The sequence below is a fragment of the Perissodus microlepis genome, chromosome 2, assembly GCF_051167445.1.
Source record: "Perissodus microlepis isolate ML-2025 ecotype Zambia chromosome 2, ASM5116744v1, whole genome shotgun sequence".
NCBI classification, from domain to species: Eukaryota; Metazoa; Chordata; class Actinopteri; order Cichliformes; family Cichlidae; genus Perissodus; species Perissodus microlepis.
In genome coordinates, this window is record NC_140462.1 from 28,741,428 (window position 1) to 28,763,155 (window position 21,728).

A 21,728-nucleotide genomic window follows, 5' to 3' on the forward strand; every position below is an offset into this window, starting at 1 on the left:
CTGGCTCGTTGGCCAGGTCGGTCAGTATTATTCAGATGCCTCCTTTGAGCAAGCTCCAACTACTGTTTGGAGTGGAACTGATGGTGGTAGTCCTTATTCTGTTCTGGAGAGCTGCTGCAATTTGAAGGTCCAATCTAAGCAGAACCCACAGCAGGTGGAGAACCACTTCGTGTGCCACTATGTCGAGCTCACCAAAGCTGAACGGATTAAAGGGACATTGCCAACTGCAGGTTGGATGGATGAATGCATGGATGTGTACCCCATTCGTCTGGTACTCACTGGAGGCTGAACTGAACTGGAAGCTGAATATATTGTTCTTATAATTGCATTATTTTGAAATTAATTTAAAAAAGGACACATGTGCTCCCCCACTTGTGTAATAGCTCAGCTGCTGTTATTGTTTGTGTGTGAATGGTCAAATCAACGCACTCATTGTAGTGATAGCGGCTTTAAAAGAACATCAGGTTATTTTACTGAATTATAGGACAACACAGTTTTAAAACTGTCTGGAGCTCCAAGAAAGATTACTGATTATTCACTAGAAGGAGGACTGGAAAGGTGCTTGCTTATGCCGCAGTTGTGACTGATCATAATGAGTTTAATGTCTCTGAGGAACTGTGCTGTATGGTGCAGTTAAACTTCTTAAAACTGTGCATATGTTTTTGTCTCTGACACAGCACTGTGCAAAAGCTGGTCCATTAATAACCCATTTAACACTGGGATACCGGAAAGAAGTTGATTGATTGTGCTAGCAAATATGGTAATCCACCTAGTGTGGCATAAAGACTGTGTTAGCGGAGAAGTGGAGCAGCAGCTGCTGCAGGCAGGGTTCCTACCTGGATCTGGAGAGTTACGACGCACAGAGAATGAATATGAATATGATCACATTAAAAAAGTGAGTGCGACTATTAATGCCCTATAGCATAAAAGGACCATAATATGTCCGCAGGGTCTTAGTAAGGCTTTTGATCATTACCAACATTTTAATAATTGTTTTTCAGGTTCATAGATCTTTTGAATTTCTAGACTCATTGTTCAGAACAAAACCTCCTACTCGATTATCGAGGCACTTTGAATGTCCCTCACTACTGCACTGACACACACTGAGGTAGAGGACCTGGCACGACATTTCATTTACAGAGGCTTAAGCTAACAAGGTAGCCACACTAAAGACCAAGGCTTTAACATACAGGATTATATGAATATGTTGTCTAGAAGTTTTTTGTTTGTAGTTAGACAAGTCTCTGTTTGGGGCGGGAGTGGGGTGGGGGGCAGGTGTATATCAAACCTTGAAAAGAACTGGATTGGTTAGTAGGGGCGCTGGCGATGGGTGTAATTTGTGTAGGAGGTGATTCAAGGCTGTTTCAGAGTTCGATAAAGAACATTGATTTTTTTTTCTTCTAAAGGCCAATGAAACAAAAAGTCTGAAAAATCTGCCAGAGAATTACAGTATACAACACAGCTGTTGATGATATTTTTAATTAAATGTGTTTTCCACCAAAAGACCAAGTTCTTTATATCTCTTCCACATGACAAAAAGGAAGTAATTTCAAAGCAGAAATCCTGCAGGCATCAGGCAGCAGAGGAAGGCTCTAGAAGACATGTAAAGTCACAAAAATAAAGTTTAAGTATCTCCTCTCTGTCCGGCACATCACAGTGACACACTGCTCTGCTGGTGCAACCTGCTGACCTCCAGTGAAAAGCGCGTGGACCCACAGAGCTGCCACAGCAGCACCATTGTTGTCTGACTTAGTGTCAGCCCCAAAGAACAAGGAAGCGGGGTCACCATCCTGCTGTCACTCATCTCCCTTCACTGGAGAATGGTTTTGGATGTCTTAGAAAGTGCAGCTCAGTGTTTGACTGTGAAAAAAAAAACAAGTCAAGTCTTGTCAGATTTATTTATAAAGTGCTTCTGATGGAGGAGATCTTTGCAGTGAGGTGCATAAAAAACTTGAGGGTGTAAATGCAGATAAAGATGAGGGATAAAAATATGAAGGAACAAATGCACTGCAGATTTCAACATAACAGTTGTTTAGCGTGTAAGGCGGTATAAGAGGAGTGGCTAACGTATCTTCTTCTCTGGGTATGTCCTGTGCCTTGCTACTTGCTCGAACCTATCCGTTTCACTGACACAGACATTTCCACAGGGCTTGTTTTTTCTTTTTCCCCCTCCTTTCCTCCACAAGTGTGATTTTGTTTAATTCATGTCATGCAAAGGTCAAACTTGTTTTTACACAGTCCAATGAATAATTGAAAATGCAGTCGAATTGGAGGTGAAAAGTGAATATTCTCACTTTTTTAAAAAAAATATTTCCAGGCTGCATCTGTGCAAAGCTGTGAGGAATCTGTTTTAAGATGTAATCTCTCCACTTCATCACAGTTGCTTGACTTAGACACTCAGCCTAATTAATCCAAAGCCCTCACTTTAATTGCCTTAATATATTGGCTCTTTGTCTTCTTTATCTTGATTTTCTCATGACGGCTATTTCCCCGTAATTGATTTGAAAGGAGATCTAATCTCCCTGCCGAGTGTGGGCCACGTATTGATAGCTTTAGTTTAAATCAGCGACAGTTTTGCGGTTCTCATTGTCTTCACTAATTATTGTGGGCTTGATGTATTGTCTTGGCCAACCAGTATTGAACCTGCAGAGTGTTGGAGGAGAGTACGCATTCACCATTCTTGTTTGGTTTTTGACAGGAAAAGACCAATGAAGACGACCAGATGGTGGTCTGCTGCGATTTTGCTGTTGGGGCTCGCTGCGCTTGGCACCAACGGGAGACCCAGCAAGGAGGGATTTGGGTCACCGCCCTATCGACCAGTCGTGAGATTTCGACACAAGGTATTGATTGCCTTTCTGTTTTTGCATGCTGTCCGTAACAGATCTGTGTGCTTTGGCCAAGTATGAAGCTCATTACACCGGCACCGTCTTCCTACATCATATGACTCTCCTGCGGTTGTTGTTTTTCTGCCCACTTGATGAATCATTATCCCTCCCTCTGAGCCAGAAGACTGTCATTTCAAAAACAACATCAGATTAATGTGAGGAACAGATGAGCAAAGATGAAGACGAGCTTTGAAAGAAGATGTTGGCGTGGCATTTTAGCTGAGTGTTTTAAGTAAAAGATGTAATTGAATGCTTATTGACTTAGTAATAGAGGGCAGGCCCCAAAAGCAAATTCCGCCGCTTTTTTTAATTTCTTGCTACATCTTAAGGAACAAGATAATTTTTTAAAAAGTTTCTAAAATAAGTAGCATGCTCATTTTTGTCTCATCTGATCCAGTTACAAAACACCAGCACAGCAGGCATGGATCAATTAGAACCAGACTAGGAAGGAAATTGACTGTTTTGGCAGACGGAGAGTTGAGGAAAACAAATTGTTTTGTCAAGAGGCATTAGTCAGATTGTGGTCCTTCAGTACTCATTTCCCCTAAGCCCCCTTTTTGCAATTATGTTTGCTAGTAAACACTTCTTTCAGTCCAGTCCATGATAAGAATTAGCAGTGACAACAATAGGAGAAAAAAGTTGTTTTCCTTTGTGGGTTTTTTTTTTTGTTTTACTTTAAGAAAATCTCTTGTCTCCCGGCTACATATTACATTTCATGTTTGTTTATGTCGGTCTGTTACAATCACGTCTGTGTGGAATGAATGGCAAAGACAGTGGTACTAAAGGGCGGGTAGGGTGAGAGGTAGTTAGAAAGAGAGGGAGTCAGAGTGAACAGATGGTAGGAACGTCATTGCGCTGTATCATAGTTGAGTGGGGAGCTGGAAGCGATGCAAAGCTGATGAATCGACACAATGGTCAAAATCACTTTGACCTTTGAAGAACATTTATTCACAGCGATGCTTTCTAAACATGTAGACTACACATATCAGCTATTTGGGACTTGTGATTCTTTCTAGCAACATCTAATCTGAAAATTGAGTATTTTAAGAAAGTGAAGCGATTTAAACTTCAATACCCAAACATCTTGTAATATGGTGCCAATAAACTGCAGAGATAGCACTTCTGCCAGACTGCAGTGCTTTATACCAAAGGGAGGCGCAGCAAATGATCCATCATCCACCTCTGCATGGACAGGGATGGATTCCATCTAACACAACCTGGCAACTTAAAAAAAAATCCCCCCAAAAAACGTACCTCTCTAGCGAGTTATATGATTTGTATCTTTCCATATCCTACATATCCGAGGATGAGGCAGAGCAAGAAGAACTAGTTTCCAGGAAAGCAGTGTTTCACAGTTTCATGTTGTAAAGATGAAGTCGGAAGATGTAATGTCTTTTTCTTTAGCTTGTATTTACACTTGGGAAGGAAGGATTTCAGGGATAGGTGGTGATTTTTGAACTGAATTTCCAGACTCATTGTTGAGAACAAAAATATCAACAAGTAGGCAGAGTGGCTTCCAGGCACCTAAATCTATAAGATTTACTTTTGAGGGCTTGATAAGATGCTTATTTTATGCACTAGTTACATTTGGAATAAAATGAAAAAAATAAAAATATTGTCTAATCCATTCCTCTTTTTGCAGCGAATCCCCCCCATTAAATCAAATGTAAAATCCAAAAGCGGAGCTTACTTCTATCTGGGCCTGTGAATAATCCAGAGTTACCTCATCTTACCTTTGGAATGGCTTGATGCTGTTTCATTTTAAAAACATAATTTTTCAGTTTGAGTGAAGGAAACAAAAATACACTCTGTTAAGATGCATTTAATCTGCTGGACTTCAACCCAACAGTGCTACTGGGCTGTTTTTTTTTTTTTTACAACATTGGATAATAAAGGAGAGAGACAGGAAGGAAAGGGAAGAAGGAATGATGCCAGCAAAGGGCTCAGGGTGGAGCGCGACCCAGAGCACTGCAGTAAGAATTAATCTATGTACATAGTGATCTAGCTCTACCTCAGCACTTCCATTAATTCTGATAAAACAATATGCAAACAACAAATTTCTTTGCCTTGTTGGAAATTTGTTTCTTTCCTAGTTTTGGCTAAAAAAAAAAAAGAGTTACACATGTCATAAGCAGATAATAAATCAGTGGTAAACACTTCCTTTAAATATTAAGAAATTTTAATGTAAGTAATAAAATGCAAGTGTTTCAGTGATATCTAGTTGTAATGAATATGACCCTTTTCACTTGTAGTGTCTCTTTAATCTCTCCACTGCAACACAGTCCAGTATTTCTACTTTCCCATTACTCTCTCTTGTACTGAAGAGAGTGTACTTTCCAATGTAATGCAGCACCATGTGAATAAGGCAGACATATTTTCTTTAAGTACTTTTAATCTAACCAGCAGTACATTTTGAAGCTGAATGGTGCTTTTTTCTTTATTGTATTCAGCAGTACATTATCTCTTATTGAAACTAACTGGTTTAGACTTTGTCTCTTTTCGCTGGTGCGGTTTGGAACTGCAGTGACTTTAATAATTAAGGTAATGTATACCCACATGTAGCGGAAATCTGACGAGAAGCCACAAAAATGATATATGTGCTTTTCCACTCCAGTGAAATTAATGTGCCAGGCGCTGTGATTACATCTCAGAGGAATGTCATTACAGCATCTGCATACCATTACAATTCGTCTTGCGAGAGGACAGAGGTAAACTGCGCTCATCTATCTGCCTGTCAAATGAGACTGTGGAAATTTACAGCCCTTTGGTGGAAAAAAAGCCAAAAGTAAGCCCTTTTTCAAATTATGTCATTGGCCTTTTTGTTGCTTAGAGAATTTCTCAGCTCTTGTCTGGACTGCAGAGAGACTCGGGTCATGCTCTTGTCAATAAAGCTGAGCGAGCTGTGTTAACAGTTGTTTCAAAGTGAATTATTGTGGAGAAGTAATATCAAGTTGAAAAACGTAGTCGGCTCAAAATAAAAGTACAGTTTAAAAGTAGATGATAAAGTCAATGAGATAAAATAACAATTTCATATTCTCTAATGTGCCTCATTTTTAAAAAAAAACTAAAGCTCTAGCAGTGAAATATAGGGATGGAAAATAGCGAACTGTGCTTTGCTTCAAGCTGGGAAGGTTAATGCGATGTCTTTTCCTGTGCTTCGAAGGACAGCATTTGGCTTGGGTAACATGATCGGACACAACCTTATAAGCTTTCCTCACAAAGAGTTCAGTCACCACGTGGTCATAAACAGCTGGTCACGTGTTCTACTCCCATGTGTAATTCCCATGGCATTGTTTCAGAAATTCACTGTGAAATCCTTTACATGGGGTCAGGTATAGGACACGGATCCCTGCCTGTAGTTATTATGGGTTTTATTGCATACGCCATAGTGGTGGTTGTTGCTACTCTTAATCTCCTGATACTTTGAGATCTTTCAGCCAAGGTCTTACATGAAGAGTTTAATTGTAAGAATGATGGAGGGCTCAGTGTGCAATTTGCGAAAATCACATAGAAGTGCCAGGCTTGCTCAGCATGAGGGACTACAGCAATTTCTGTGAGTTTTTGTCGCTTTGACATCAAGCTGTTATGTCAGGACAAACAAAATGGAAGCAAGGACAACTGTGTGTGCAAAGCCCCATCCATCCGGCACTGGCTTGGCCACATGGCAAATCTAGATTAACAGGGGATAAGCAGAGCGAGAGAGAGAGGGAGAGAGGGAGTGGGGGTGGTGGGCAAATTAGATTGAGATAAAGAGACGGGGAATGGGAGGAACAACAAGATTGAACAGCAAAATTCACAAGAAACAGCTTGTTGTACAGTGGCGTCAGTTAAAGCTGCAACAGGCAACATTTGGCCTAAACGTGACTTCTGTCAGTATTATTTCCCCCTTCGTCTTCCTCCTCCTCCCTCTCCTCCTCAGCTGGTCAGTTTGAGCCCCAACCCTTGTCACTCATCTTGATGAGCTGTCTGCTTTCAAATGGCAGCCAGCCCGAAACTGAGGTAACCAGCTTTTGTATCGTCTCCACAGGGGCTGAAAAGGCAGAGATGCTGTACGGAGCCAGTCTACTAGAACAATAACAAGGTGTTGACCTGTGGTTTTCAAAGTCTTTCTGCTACATGGTTATTTTCCCTGTTCTTTTGGTTTATTTATTAATAGTTGTTACTTGTCAACATGATGAGTCTTAGCAATACAACTACTGGCCTCACCATCCTTTGTCAGAAACAGTTTGAACACAGCTACCCACAGACAATTATAAACGGATAAACCATGAAAAGACAGCAACAGTGTTATGATGCAAAGAGGCTAAATTACACATTTGTTTTCTTGAACTTCTTGACCGTGTGAAGCATTTGTTAGAAATTCAAGTATTTATTTGTCTGGGCATGCTGTTGCAGATACAGATACTGTGCATAATTCTAGCAAGGTACAGGTGTTGGATCTGTGCATTACATTACATTACAGCATATTAAGGAAAAAGAATGACTCTCAATTCATGGAATTTAAAATAATCTACTGGAATATGCACATGTCTGTTTTTGTTTACCTGTGTACATTGTTGTTGGATGACCTTACATCAGCCCTGGCAAAAATTGGATTCAGCTCTGTTGTTTTGTCACTCTTCTCTATTGGTCAAACAAATAAACCAGTCTTGCTCATAAGGAATAGTACTGCGTACCGTATTCTGGTCACTTGTCATACTGGTATGTTGCAATTTGTTGTCATATGTTTCCAGATGGAGTGTATTTGGAAGTTGGTGGTCTGGAGAAGTGAGGTTTGTGAGATCTGAAGCGGGAGAAAGAAAAGACAAGGGGGAGGTGTTGCTGGTGGAGTGAGGAGGGTTGAGAGACAGTGAGAAACACAAAAAGGGGAGAAAGAGAGATAGATGTAGGCGGTCAGCCAGCTAGCTGTGACAGGAGCAGATGAAGCACGAGTTGTACAGCTGGGTGCTTCACTGTCCCCGGAGTCTCGGGGCAGAAGAGACAGGCCTGCCAGTGGCTCAGGAGAAATCACTCTCTTCAAACAAATGAAGTGTGAACATTGTCTGCTATATGCAAATAAGCCCTATTTGATATCTTCCCTACCTGTAGTGCAATTCTAAATGTCAGCTCCTCTAGTGTGTGTGTCTGTTTGGTGGGAGGGTTATACAAAGAATGTCAGAGAGCCACAGGTGTTTTCTCTGATTTGTATCTGATGGTCAGCAGTGTTTCCTGAAACATCCGGAAAGATGATGAGCAGAGAAAGCTGTTACCACATCACAAAGTTTAACTTGAGCTTTAGTGATTGCTGGGTGATGTGCCTGCACATCGAAGAAACCACGTGATGGATTTTCCATATAATGTCATAGCTACATTGGGGACTGTCAGAGTTATGTATTCATCCTCAACTTTCACAAAGAGAAGGCTGACATTTGTGGTATATCTTGAAGACCATTGTCATTAGGAATGCATGGATTGCAAATTCTGGAAACATACCAGGGTGTAAAATCAAACTTGGACCCACTGCTAGCGCTTTGTAATAAACATGGTAAAGAAACTGCGCAGTTAATAGTAACCACTAAACACTAAGTTAATAATTTTTGGTAATTACTGGTACAGTTAAATGTGTTATGTGTTCCTATTGATATTTATACATTAATATTTTGTCATTATAATTAAGAACTAAGAAAATGTAATTGTTTTTCACACTTTTTGTATTATGTGTTTATTATTTTTTAATAAAAATCAGTTAACCTTTTTAGATATTGTTTACAATAAATCACTATATCAATATTTATTAGATTATCAATCATGTGGATGTTCTTTTGTGTGGGGTAGGGATTTCATTAACAGCAGGGCTCAGTATGTACAGACCCAGTATAGTCTAAATAAAAATATGACAATGTCAAATGTATACACATGGTACCCAGGAAGCAAGATAAGCTGTGCTATTCCTTCAGTCAGAATTGATATTTAAAGTCACATCTCTTGGATATGCTTACCCATATATCTTTAAAACACATTAAGTGCATAATATCCTGTTTTTTAATTGACAGGTAATTAATAGCGCATTAGGAAGAAAATGCACAGTAGGTCGATTTCTGTGCAAACTGAGAAAATGGGTAAACTGCTGTTTTCTTCATGCATTCAGGGAGCACAGTTCATTATTGACTGTAGACCCGTTGCATAATGCATCTTCCTCATAACGCCACCCAGCTCGAGCTGCTAGAAAGAGAATCTGATTTTTCTGTACAAGAACGAGAAGGATGAGCTATGCAGATTTCACTGTAGAGAAATCAAATATTTATGCCTCTTTCTTTCGCATTCATGGTTTCTGGAGAGCAGTTACTTAGAATAGTAGTCCTGATAGCAGCATTTTCTACAACTATGCTCAATAAGCATGCAAATCTGTTAAAGTGCGGCTACTCAGAAGGTCCTAGTTGTTTACTCTTTGGTATATCTGTAATATGTTTTTTCTTTTTCTTTTTTTTTTTTTACTGCATATTTTTTTCTGTTACACTACATTTATACATTTATTTGTCAATGTGAAGAAGCATCTGGACTACTAATTTGGTTAACTTGTTCAAAAGAGAAAGTTAAAACACTTGGATACGATGATCTAAATAGATGTAAATAGATATCAGAAGCTAAAGAAACATATCTAATGACTAAAAGCAAGAAGAAGTCAATAATATGTATTAAATAATATGTAAGTAAATAAAATCTCAGAGTTTAAGGTTTGTCCATTATCCGTGTAAGTGAGTCAAATTGCCGTGTAAAGGTACACTGTTGTTTGGGTTGTTTATGCAATATTATTTGACATTCAGACATTCAGAGTTCTTGCATTCAGAATGAAGTCCTTAGGCTTTGTGTGATGATTGCATTGAGATGTGAAACACCATTTTTCAGAAGAATGTTAACATACTGAATGGACTACAGAATGTCATTCATCTAATACAAGGACATGTAACTGCACTCATTTACCTTAATGTTGGTAAGTTTTGATCTCATAGATCTTATCTCTGTTTTCTTTTTTGCTGTTCCAACAGGATGGCGTTCCAGAGAACCTGAGAATAAAAGGTGAGTTTCTGCCTTTGATTCCTCCTTCTTCCTCCTTCCTTCCTGTATGTCAACATGTTGTGTACAAGGGGAGGGGTTGTTGAAGCTACAGCGTAAGTGAAGCACTTTTGCTTTTTGTAGTATAAAATATTTATGTAGCCTTTTTTTTAAAACTAAAAGACAAAAAAAGAGCACATTTGATCAAAAACACCACAATAAGAAACCTACTGGGAGTATAACACTCTCTCATCTCCTCTTTCTAAAATTTTATCTTCTACACCAAAAAGATTTCATGCAATGGTCACATTCTTGTATAAAGCTTGACTTTTCACTTATCAAGATATATTTAAACCCTAAATGAATATTTTATGTTACTAAACTAAAATATACAGTAGCCAGCAGCCATTAAATAACAAAACTATCCATCAGACACCAAACTAATAAAAGTCGTCGTTCTGTACGCAAACAGGAAAGACAAAAATCCAAAGACAACAGCAATTAAAAAGTTCTGTTTGGATTCCTTCAAAAACTAAAGTTATCAGGTCCGTGTGCAAGAAATGTGGTTGGTATTTTTTTGCTTGAAATGCCTGTGTCTAATTGTAATACTATGAATTGTGACTAAGCTTGTACAAATGTTGAAAAAAAAAAGTAAACCTCAACCTAAACTTCGTCAGCTGCATGAAAACACGTTTTCACGTTTTTGTTTGGAGACATTTTGCAGACCCTCCGCCAACATGTTTTGTATCTGCTCAAAATAGTTTTTTTTCACTAGTATATAGAGGGTTTTTTTTCACATTATACTATAGACATTTTTCACTCATTTAACCTCCTGCAATGCCAGGAGAATTAGGTCTGAGGTTACCTTTTCACACATGTAGCACATAAAAGGGATAGTCCACAAATGTATATAGTCAGGGAAGGGTTTAGGGAAGCGGTGGTGCGGTGTGGTGAGTAGTAAGTACAAGGAAGGGAATGCAGATAAACGGGTAGCTAAGATGACTGTTTGAATCAGACCTGTTACATACAGCTCAGCTGAGTAATATCTATAAAAGTTCAGTGCTGCATTGCATGCTTGAAAGCAGCTTAAGTGAGCACTAAATGGTTATACCCTTCAGCGTCTATAATGGGAGGTTTTCTTATACTTTACTTTCAGCTGGGTGTTTTTGTGCAATGAGATATGTTACTCTTGATATGCTCAGTCCATGAAAGTGATTGAATTATATTTTCATAACAAGGAGTCGTGTGAACAAGTTCAAAATGCAGCGCAGAGTTTTCAATAAGCCATTTATCTTTAACACCAAATGCAGTCGTTCTCAGCTGTAACAAAAAAAATTGTGCTGTGAAGGTCCAGCAACCTAAAAAAAGTTGGATAACCTCAACTTTAAATGTAATTTTTTTTAAATGTACTCAGGACACACACACAGTATATTAACCAGTTATTGCATCGATGATGTTCATTTGAGTTTAATGTGTGGCTCTGTTTATTTCCTCCTCCAACCCCCCCCCCAAAACACTTACTATTGTGCAGTCTTTACATAGTCTACACTATAATATCTTTATTCATACTAGTGCTCAAGATCAATTAAAATAGTCATTCTTTATAAATTCAAAAGTATAACATGTTGTGTGTGCACAATTAAGCACATCTATGTTTTCAATTTTATTATTATTGACTAAACATTAATTAATACTTAAATAAAATCTATGATACAGAAACAACCACTGTCATATTTGGGCCAAAGCTCATTTATGGTGCACTGTGACAAAGTTGAAAACTTTTCTCTTGGTCAGACAAATCGAAATTTGAAATTTTCTTTGGGAAAACATGCATGTTGCATTCTCAAGACCAACGAGGAGAGGAACCATCCAGGTTGTTATCAGTGCTAACTTAAAAAACCTGCATCTCTGATGGGATGGAGGTGCAACCTGTACATACTGCATTCTGTTTATACTTACATTTTCCACCGTGTCCCAACCTTTTTGGAACTGGGTTTCTATAAAATGGTAGGAAAAAACTGTTAGTTGCAGCTGTAGTTGGCACCATTATCTCCAACCAGCTTCAACTACCTCTGTGGATCTGGACAGTGGTGATGCATTAATGCACCATGCTCTTCTTGCTGGTTGACAGATACATCTCATCTGTCAACCCATCACCTTTCTAATGTCTTCTCTTTCTCCTCTAAACAAGAGTCAATGTCAGGCAAAAGGTGGTCCTGCTGCCCAACATGCCTGCCACTAAGTGTTTGAAAGGGGCGCTAAATGGACGTCTCCCCATTTTTCCTTGTCGGGGAAGGTCGAAGCAGTAATTGTAGAGGGTGCATTACCATAAAGGGCGGCCCCAGCTGTCTGCTGTGATTCACTTTAATGCACCATGTTCTGTAAGCCGAGAGGGGAGCTCTCACTTTGGCCAGTTTTCAGCAAACTCATTTCCAGCCGCGATAACGAGAAGGCAAGCAAACTGTAGGGAAAATCATAAATTATTCAAGTATCACCATGTACATTGGAGCCTTCTCGTTATTGTGAAACTGAGGTTGATTTAGCATTAAAAGGCCCAGTTTTGGAAGCTACGTCAAAATTAACGGATTGAATAGACATCTAGCAAGTCAAGATGAGAATAAAAGTCCCCCCCACCAAATTTAGTTTATAAAGCTGTTGTGGTTTCATGTCACTTGGTCAACTTTGAGGTAACCAGCAATCACATACATTCATTAGTTTTAAGATGTAGTTACAGGGCAGACATCTGGAGCGGGGCACTTACCTAATTAATGTTTCCTTCACAAATATAACTTGATATTTCTTACTTTAATTAACAGAAGCCACACCGACTCTTCCTGTATACTAAAACAGATGAAAAAGTGTGTTTATTATTCAGCTTTACCCTCACACAAAATAAATATGCTAGAGTAGAGTATTTTAAAGATGCCACTGTTTATCTCTGGGTTTTCTACAGATCCACTAAAATACAACAACAAAGTCTAATATTATCCACAAACGTGGTTATAACAGGAAAAACCCCATGCTTTTTAATTGTGACTCTTTAATGTGTTGTACTGATTGATGTTGTTCTAATACATAAAGTCATGGTAATGCACAGTAAATCTGACAAATTGTAATGTATAGAAAATATGTTGAATATAATCATAAGAATGAGGAAAAAAATACAGATCCAGAAGTTGAATTTGACTTTTTTTTTGCAGTTGTAGCTTTTATCTTAAAAACAGAACAGGGTGGTGTAGGTATACCAGTAGAAGCTCTAAATAGTGCAAATAGTTAAAGCACAGATCAAAGTGGTAGAAGTGTCTTCAAAATCCTTGGTTTGTCTGAGCAACAGTCCAAAATACAAGACTTTACTGTCATGTGTGATAAAGAAATTGTCAAATACTGCTGTAGATATTATTGCACTGATGAATAGCTTTTCTCTCATAGTTTATATCAGTAACTACTACTACGTTACTGATATAAACTGATATTTTATAAAATGTCCAAAATGTATTATACAATCTCATCATTGTTCAATATGAATTCTCATTTTTTGATTTTAAGAAGAATTATAAAGGTGCAAGAATCCTATTTTAAAATGCTTCCCCCCTCAGTTTCACAACTAGTTTTGTTGTGTGGTTTATTGAGAAATTCTCTCTGTCTTTTTCCATGTTCATACATACTTGAATGTGTTCTCTTGTCTGAGACTGTTATATTTTTTTTACCCTGTGATATACTGGCGACCTGTCCAGCCCTGAACAAGATGAGCAGTTTGTGAAATGGATGGATGAAAATTACATTCCTGCATTTATTGTGGATGCCAAAACAAAACCAAAAAAAAAAATCATAGATGGAATGAATGAAGCGCCTTATAAACTCGAACTGAATGTCAGCAAGGAAGAGACAAATGCCAAACGTATTCCAGGATGCTCAGTAATTGGAGTCCCAGAACGAGCACATACTACACTAAGCGAGCTTGTTATGCATACTACAGGAAGACCTTGGGCTGCTGGTGAAATGCAATTTTACAAAATAAATGGGCTGATTTAGTCATATGAAAAATCTGATTGAGCTTTTTAAGATTGTCTTCCCATTCTCATTACATGTAAGAAATGCCATTGGTAGCAGCACTATTAAGATTAATGACGTTTGCTGGTGTAGTGTATAAACAAGACACAGTAAAACAAACTTGCTGGTGTTCAGAGAACCTTGTTTTATTTAGCCAACCATTGATTTTCTTTCATATTAAGATGTATGATTGTGATATTAAAAAGCTTGGTCAGAGAGAGGGGAATAATGTTTTGCATTGGGGTATTTTTTTTCTCGAGATTTGCCACCTAACACATCCCAAAGTGTCCTTGGGAAAGTTGCTTAACTCAAGTTGCCCCACATGGTGAACAGAGTGCTCGTCAGAATGGGAATGAGAACCTCTAAGATTAAATTTACAGCATGACTAATAAAGGAGTTTTAAAACTAATACAAATATTTGGTGATATAAAAACCTAATATTCTGATATGTTAGCCAATTTTTTTCTTCCCTCCCTTCTGGCACAAAAACATAAATGGATTTTCCTGAAATTGGTTATGTGTTGTTATTTATTAATTTACTTGTTTATGCTCTGCCCCGACTGTAATTCTCACTTAGTGTTTCCTAATAAGTTTAGGGTTTCAATACCTGTGGTCATGAGCTTTGGGTAGTGATTGAAGAAAGATTGTGGATTCAAGCAGGAGAAATGAACTTTCTCTGATTGGAGGCTTGTCACTTCCTTCGATTCAGTCATTCGGGAGAGCGTCAGTGTAGAGTGGAGTTGCTTCTCCATTTTGAAAGGACCCAGCTGAGATGGTTAGGGCAACTGACAAGGATGCCTCCTGGGCACCTCCTGCGGGAGGTGTTCTGGTCATGTCATACAGGGATTAGGCCCTGGGGTAGACACAGGACACATATCACTCGACTGGCTCGGGAACATCTCTGTGTTCCCACAGGTGAGCTCGGGGAGTTGGCTGGGGAGAGGGAGGTCTAGGTTTCTCTGCTTAGGTTGTTGCCCATGCAACCTGGCCCACCAGATAAGTAGAAGAAAATGGATAGATGGATGACTGACAGACGGACACAATCAACACCCCTTAGGTATTCAGCTGTGATGAACACTCCGTTACATGTGCTCAAACACATAAAACAAAATACAGGTCACTATTGATCTAGTTATAGTGAGCACATCCTAGGTTTAGAACCTGTATTCTCACTTGGCACCAAAGCCTTGTTCTGTGAGGAAAGCTTTGGAGTTCAGTTGAATCAAACCCAGGCCCACCGGTTAATTATAAATTCATTTTAAAGCAGCTATGAATATCTATGAATGTATATCATGAATATCTCTCCGGTGCTTTTCTGTTATTCACATTAATTTTACACGAGTAGTCACCAGAGTCCAATATAAACAACCACACTATTGTGCTTTACTTTGTATAGTTATTGCTACTTACTTGATGTATATAAACACAAAAATCAAACAATAAAAAAACAATCATGTAATACCATTGAAATTTAGCAGATGAGTCAAATCTTATACCTGCAGAAAATGTGTTGATTTATGTATTTTTGTTGAGTGAACAGGTGAAGTGCTGACGTGCGAATGTGGCTGCTGATGAAAGATTTCCTTACAGACGTGGACTATTCCTATTAGTATGTTACAGCCTTTCAGATTTGAACTCTGCACAAGAGCAAACATCTTGTTTTGTTTCCTGGCACAAATGTTTATGTTCTTCTAATCTATGTCGTCTCGCGTAATTTATTCATTTGTATGCATGGCAACTGCCTACTGCTTACTCCTACCAAACCCGAGCCCATAGCAGTACATTTGAATAATTCAAAAGCTGCAAACACCAAGCTCTAAATTGTATATTAATTCTAAAATTACACACCACCCCCTGGGACTGGGTTACACTTTTAATAACTCGTCACAGCTGTACTGAGGAGAGGTGAGTGCTGCGTTCCTCTGCACCTTTCTCAGACAGAATTATTGGGAGACTCCCTGTTGTTCCATCCAGCGTCACTGTTTTGCCACAATTTAATTTGTAATGGCTTTCATACAGTAAGTCTTAATCAAGTTATTGTAGATTCATGAACTGCTGTCTTTTCCTGGGCAGGGAAGGAAGCAGTTTTAAAGAGATGCTATGGGACTACACTGCACCATCTGCTTATGAGCACCCCAGTCAGTCTTAGATGAGTGGCTGGGTTTAAAAAAAAAAACAGAAAAAAGGCCCTATAGGATTTGCCTTTTGAATCCCCGCAGGACCTTGTGGCTAGCTTTACAGGCCACTTATGCTCCTTGACCCACTAAGCCATTAGAGGACACTTGTGTCTGCCCTAAATACTGTATGGTACAACACTTTCACCTTCTCAGGGGAAAAAGCCAGCTGTACCTTGCTTGGTCACGTTGCACTTCAGAAAGCATTAGACTGTGTTTGCACTGGAGGTCTTCATTCTCTGTTTTCATGCTTTTTTGTTTCTCTTACTGGATGACTGTCCAGATCCTTCAATATAGCCCATAGACTGTCTGATAGCAATATGACCTTAAAGGCAGAGGCGAAACACTCATCAAAAAAAATGCATGATATTACATGTGGAGATCTTTTATTCAGTTCTTTTTTAGGCTCATCATCCTACTATAAAAAAAACAACTTTAAGGGGACTGGAAAACCATAAGCCATGTACAATATCCTGTTATAGAACCAGTGATGTAGCTAATGAGCCTGTGTTTGTAGTCTTAACAAGCTGAGGCCTGATATCCTCACATTTATCTATACAAATACACTGAATTTATATGAATTATAGTACTATAGCAGCGAAGGGATAAAAACATGAAACATGAATAAGGAATCCTTTTTAAAATTTGTATAACACAAAGCCAAACACTGCGGTTCATCTAATGGCCGCCTAAGTCAGTTCCTGTAGAGTCCCAGCTGTTTCTGATCGTTACAACAAATTTTCCCTGTCATGACAACGACTGCATTAAAAACAAATAAAATAATAAATGACTGCCTCCAGTGCCAGGTGGATGCCAACAATTGCACTCCTAGTTGACTGTACGACTTTACCTCTGCCAATTTAAGTCACTAATTTGGACCTCTTGGCCTTTTTGAAGATTTTAATGCAGTTAACTGACAAATATAATGGATTGCTGTTTGGCTAATTGTACTAACAGCCTGGCCCTGAAGTCTGTGCTTAAGATTTGGCGACTGAAACTTTTGTTTTATTAATATAACTTTGTGTCTTTGTGATGCTACCTTACTTAGCTTTCTAGTGTTGTTAGCTGATAATTTTATCCTCACTCTGGCTTCAGAATATTGTGACGGAAATGGCAAAAATACTAAAATCAAGGCTTCAAATACAAGTTTCCAAACAATGGGTAATGTCATAATGGGTGTGTTGTTCTGTTGTATACAGTCTGTATTAAATACTCGGAGGAATAGTGTTTATAGCAGCTGAGTAACAATTATTCCTGTCCTTCTAATCTTTAGTAACACCACCTCTGGTATTACGTGTAATACAAAATAACTGTAATATGGTCATTTGAAGGCTTATCACTGTACAGTTGTTTCTATTAAGCAGGACTTTGTAAAGACTATGTAAAGTTATGGTGGCATTTGACTTGATTATCCTATTATAAACCAGTCAAAGTATTTTGTATGCCGCAGAGTGCTTAACATCAGATGGGGTCATTGTTTTGTTTGATTGGCCAGGGCTGCTGAAGTTATATTGAATGATTTTTCTGGGCATGTCTGGCCTCCTGTTCCTCCTTGGGGTCAGGACTCCTGCTATCCCAGTGTAGACATGTCAGTGAAATGAATGGGGAAGCTGCATTTTTTTGTCACAGTAATTTTGCTGTCCTGACCCTTGACAACAAAGATGGCAGAAAAAGCTAAAAAGCATCAAACAAGCTATAGCACAAGCATTTAGAGGGTGGGCTTACCAACACTGTTAAACCAACACACACACAATCCAAGATTTAAAAAACAAACACACTAAAGCAAATTTAATAATTTAACAATATTGTTTTGTTGATTTGATAAGTTGTATTTTTGTGGGCAAAAGCAACAACACTAAAATTGACCATTTATTTTAGACCTACATATAAAAAAACAAAAGACAAAATAAAAAACTAACCAAAAAAACTCCAAACAACAAACTGGTGAAAAAAACAAAAACAAACCACAGCATTCAAAATGTTTCATGATTGTCCATCTTTCAAGAAGTTTAATGTACTCTTAATTTAAAACTGCTTATTTCAAAATAATATAATGTGATGCAATAGGTACAGACATCCACATTAGTAAGAAGTCATAAACTCAATTTGCTTGCTGGTACTTGTATACTTTTTGTGTTAACGTACTACTATTCTAATATCTTCAGAGAGCAGTCTCACTTTGTTTCCTGCCAGGGACAAATGAGCAAACTAGAAACTACAATGTGTTTACTCAGCTTACACTACTGCAACCTGTAGACCGTTATACAGTCTTGCCAACAGAGTTCAGATTAGTATCAGTTTTCCCCCTCTTCTTTCAGTCCAGCCCTTTGGTAAATTGCATTTAACTTTAAATTAGTGCTATTTTATGTTGGTATCTTGTTTAATTCATATGATTTATCTTTAAATGCTGCACACTCAGAATAAACAATCTGGTAAAAGTTGAGGTTTCTTAAAGTTTCTTACTTGTTTTGTGTCGTTTTTTATTTTCTGTGAAAGCGCATTTGTGTTGTGCTACACATATCAAATTGCTTAGCATACTGGAACGTCTTAAATGGAACAAACACATTACTAGTGTGATATGAGAAAGGTTGATTTTGTCATGGGGAGAAAAAACATATCCGAAATTAGCTTGATTTTAAAATGGCTTTCTACAGCACCCTGGTATTTCATCCTACATGCTTGTTAATTGCGCTCACCTGGCGTTCCAGGTGTAAGTTAGTTCCTAATTAGATGACTAAGATGTAAACCAGCAGGACTCAGCATAGTGTGAACCACTCAAATGTTTCCTGCTGAGGTACAGACGTCTAATGAGCTACTACCCAGGAAAACACATTGACTGTTCTAGGCCATAAGAATAGCATTTATGAACCATATCCTAGTATACTGTTATGGCATGTAATTTATTTTCTGGTCTTTGAATTGCTTAATGAGCTTTCAAAGAACGTTAAACTGCTTATTTGAAAATAATAACAGACACAGGGTAAAAAAAAAAGAGTGATGGGTGTCATGGCGATCATCAGTGCTGCTGCCAAAGGAAGCATAACGTGCTGCACACTTAGCAAGATCAACAATATTACCATCAAAAGTCATCTTGAGTGTATAAATGACTCCCTGGATGTTGATACCCATAATTTTTGGCAAACCATATCCTGAATATGTAGAATTAAATGGAGTGAGACGAATCTAATTGAGATTCATCAATAATTCTTAGTGATCTGCATGAACCCATGCTACTTACAGCGGATAATGATGAAGGCTTGGCAATAGCGGTGCTTCTTTTTCCATCTGAAGGTCAACACAGTAATCATAGGAAGAGATATTATCCTGAAGGTCGGTTCCGGCTTTCAGCCTAGATTAACTTTAATGTTCCTTTTATGTGAATGGCATAACTGCAACAGTGTCCAAACATGTAAAAAATCTACTTGACCCATTTAGGTATAACTTTTTTTTTTTTATTGTGTTCTTTTGTACATATATACAAGTTCTCACCCAGCTTTGTTCCATTGTACTCAACATAATCTCAGAGCAGTGACAGGCAATCTTTATATGAAACAGTGTGCTTGTGTTAAACAGCTAAGGTCTTCTAACACACTCTGTTCCCAAATTAGCTTTCAGGTGTTATTTTGTCTTTCTCTGCTAATTTCATCGCATGCAGATTGAGATAAGAAGTTGATGTGAGTGAGAGTACACTGGACTTGTTGTATGATGTAGTTCGATTTAGCTGCAGTTTATTTGACAAAAACACCCACATTTGTTTTTCTTCTGATTCTAGAAATTTCACAAACTGACTTATTGCACCTTATTACAGTGCATGCAAATTCACTCAAATCCAGTGAGTTTTGTTTTTATAGCATACCAGAAGATGGTAAAGATGGTAAATAGGAGAGGCACCTACTAGAAAGCTGTAGCGTTTGTTACAGTGACCAACTGTCTGCTAGAAATGGCCATAATCTTGGGGCTTTTTAAGAGTTGATGTAAAGTCAAAGTCTTTGCTGTTTCTCTACAGCTTATATTAGTACTGTGTCATATATGGATTTAACATAAGCAGAAGAGAAAAGTTAAGGATAGAAGCAAGCCGAAGGAGCTGAAATGAAAGGCCTTCTTTTTCTGTTTTAACTTCTAAGGGAGTTGTCATCAGAGTTTGTGCTGGACAACAACTCATCAGATGGTTGGTAAAAAAGCAGATGAATTTTTAAAAATACATGAAGTCATCAGTCTGTATAGTGATTTGCAGTGAGCATGCCTGCTGCTTCGTTGTATTAAAAAAACTAACTAAAGAAAATAAGTTTTTGTCTTTATCAGGTGCTCTTTCCATATTTTCCTTACAGTGGTTCCTAAATGAAGTATATTTGTTATTGAAGTGCAATAGTTGGCAATTGGTGTGCTCATGCAGTAATGTTTTAACTCTTGATTTTTTTTGTATGCTTTTATTATTATTTCAGAGTCTGTGAAATTGCATTTTCCTTTCCTTTGATCGTGAGTTGTTGCCGCAAATCCAAAATAAATTAGCAAGGCAGAGCTAGACGGGGGTAGAAAACAGCCGTAGTCATATGCACATTACAAAGCCTGTTTTAGTTTAGACTAGGATTACTTCTGGTTGGTGCATCAACTAAATTCTATTCTGAAGACTCAGCTTAACAGTTAAACCAGGTCTAATAAATACAACTCAGTCCTCCTGGTCGCTGGTCTTCGGTGAATGGTAGTACATACAGTAAGCTGGAAATATCCAGCTTTGGGAAAAAAGAACTCTTTCTCCTGTTTTACTGTTCAGCATAGAAAGCTGTTTCTTGATTTTGAAGAGTTCGCCTTTTCGGTTTGATAGTTTCTTCACAAAATATGTCAAAATTATTTGGTGCAAGTAGTAAGAGTCAGGTTTGTATTACAGTCAATATAAACAGAAACATTTCTTTTTGTATCTCTTTTTGTATGAGAGAGACGTGTTAATCTCTCTCCACTAAAATATTACCTTAAATGTCAGGAGAGCGTGTAATGCTTTGAGCAAGACCATTTTACATTGGACTGAATTTACTTAAACAGTTTTTATCTTTGTATGTCAATATTTCACCCAGAGATATAGTAATGCAGAATCAGCCATACAAAGTTCATGAGAGAGAGAGAAAGAGGGAGAGAGAAATGAGGTCTGAAAAGGAAAGCTGCTTGCCTTTTTGTTTGCCTACCATCCAGCCCACTGTAATGTGAAGTAGTAATGGGAGTAGCGCAGGGTGCTTACAATTAGGCGGCAATCTCTGATAAATGGGGTTGTTGGTGGAAATGCTCTCAGTGCTGCATCCTGATGTGGACAGACTGAGAGAGGAGCCGGGCCCACGTTCAGTCATTAGGCCAGGGAATGAAATGGGACGGAAAGTTGCCAAGTGGTTACCAGGTGCTCTCATCCACTCTTACACGTGCACTCAGCCAGGAACCAGCACACATACAGATACTATAAGTGCCTAAAAGTAACACACTTCTCTTAGTGTTGTCTCTGAAATTGAATGCTTTTTCTTTTGGTCTTTTTCACATTTCACACATTTCACATTCACAGCACAACTTGCATAACATTGATGAAGGTATACATCCTAAAATGAAA

The 21,728-nt window shown here is 38.2% G+C and overlaps 1 protein-coding gene across 3 annotated transcripts in view; it reads left to right on the forward strand.

Moving 5' to 3' along the window:
* Window positions 1-21,728, forward strand: part of fstl5 (follistatin-like 5) — a 201,345-nt gene that overhangs the window by 30,259 nt on the left and 149,358 nt on the right. For all 3 annotated transcript variants that reach the window (XM_084954596.1, XM_084954604.1, XM_084954614.1), the window contains exons 2-3: window positions 2,699-2,840; window positions 9,911-9,941. In XM_084954596.1, the coding sequence (XP_084810722.1) occupies window positions 2,699-2,840; window positions 9,911-9,941 (173 nt within the window). The remainder of the gene's footprint in view (window positions 1-2,698; window positions 2,841-9,910; window positions 9,942-21,728) is intronic.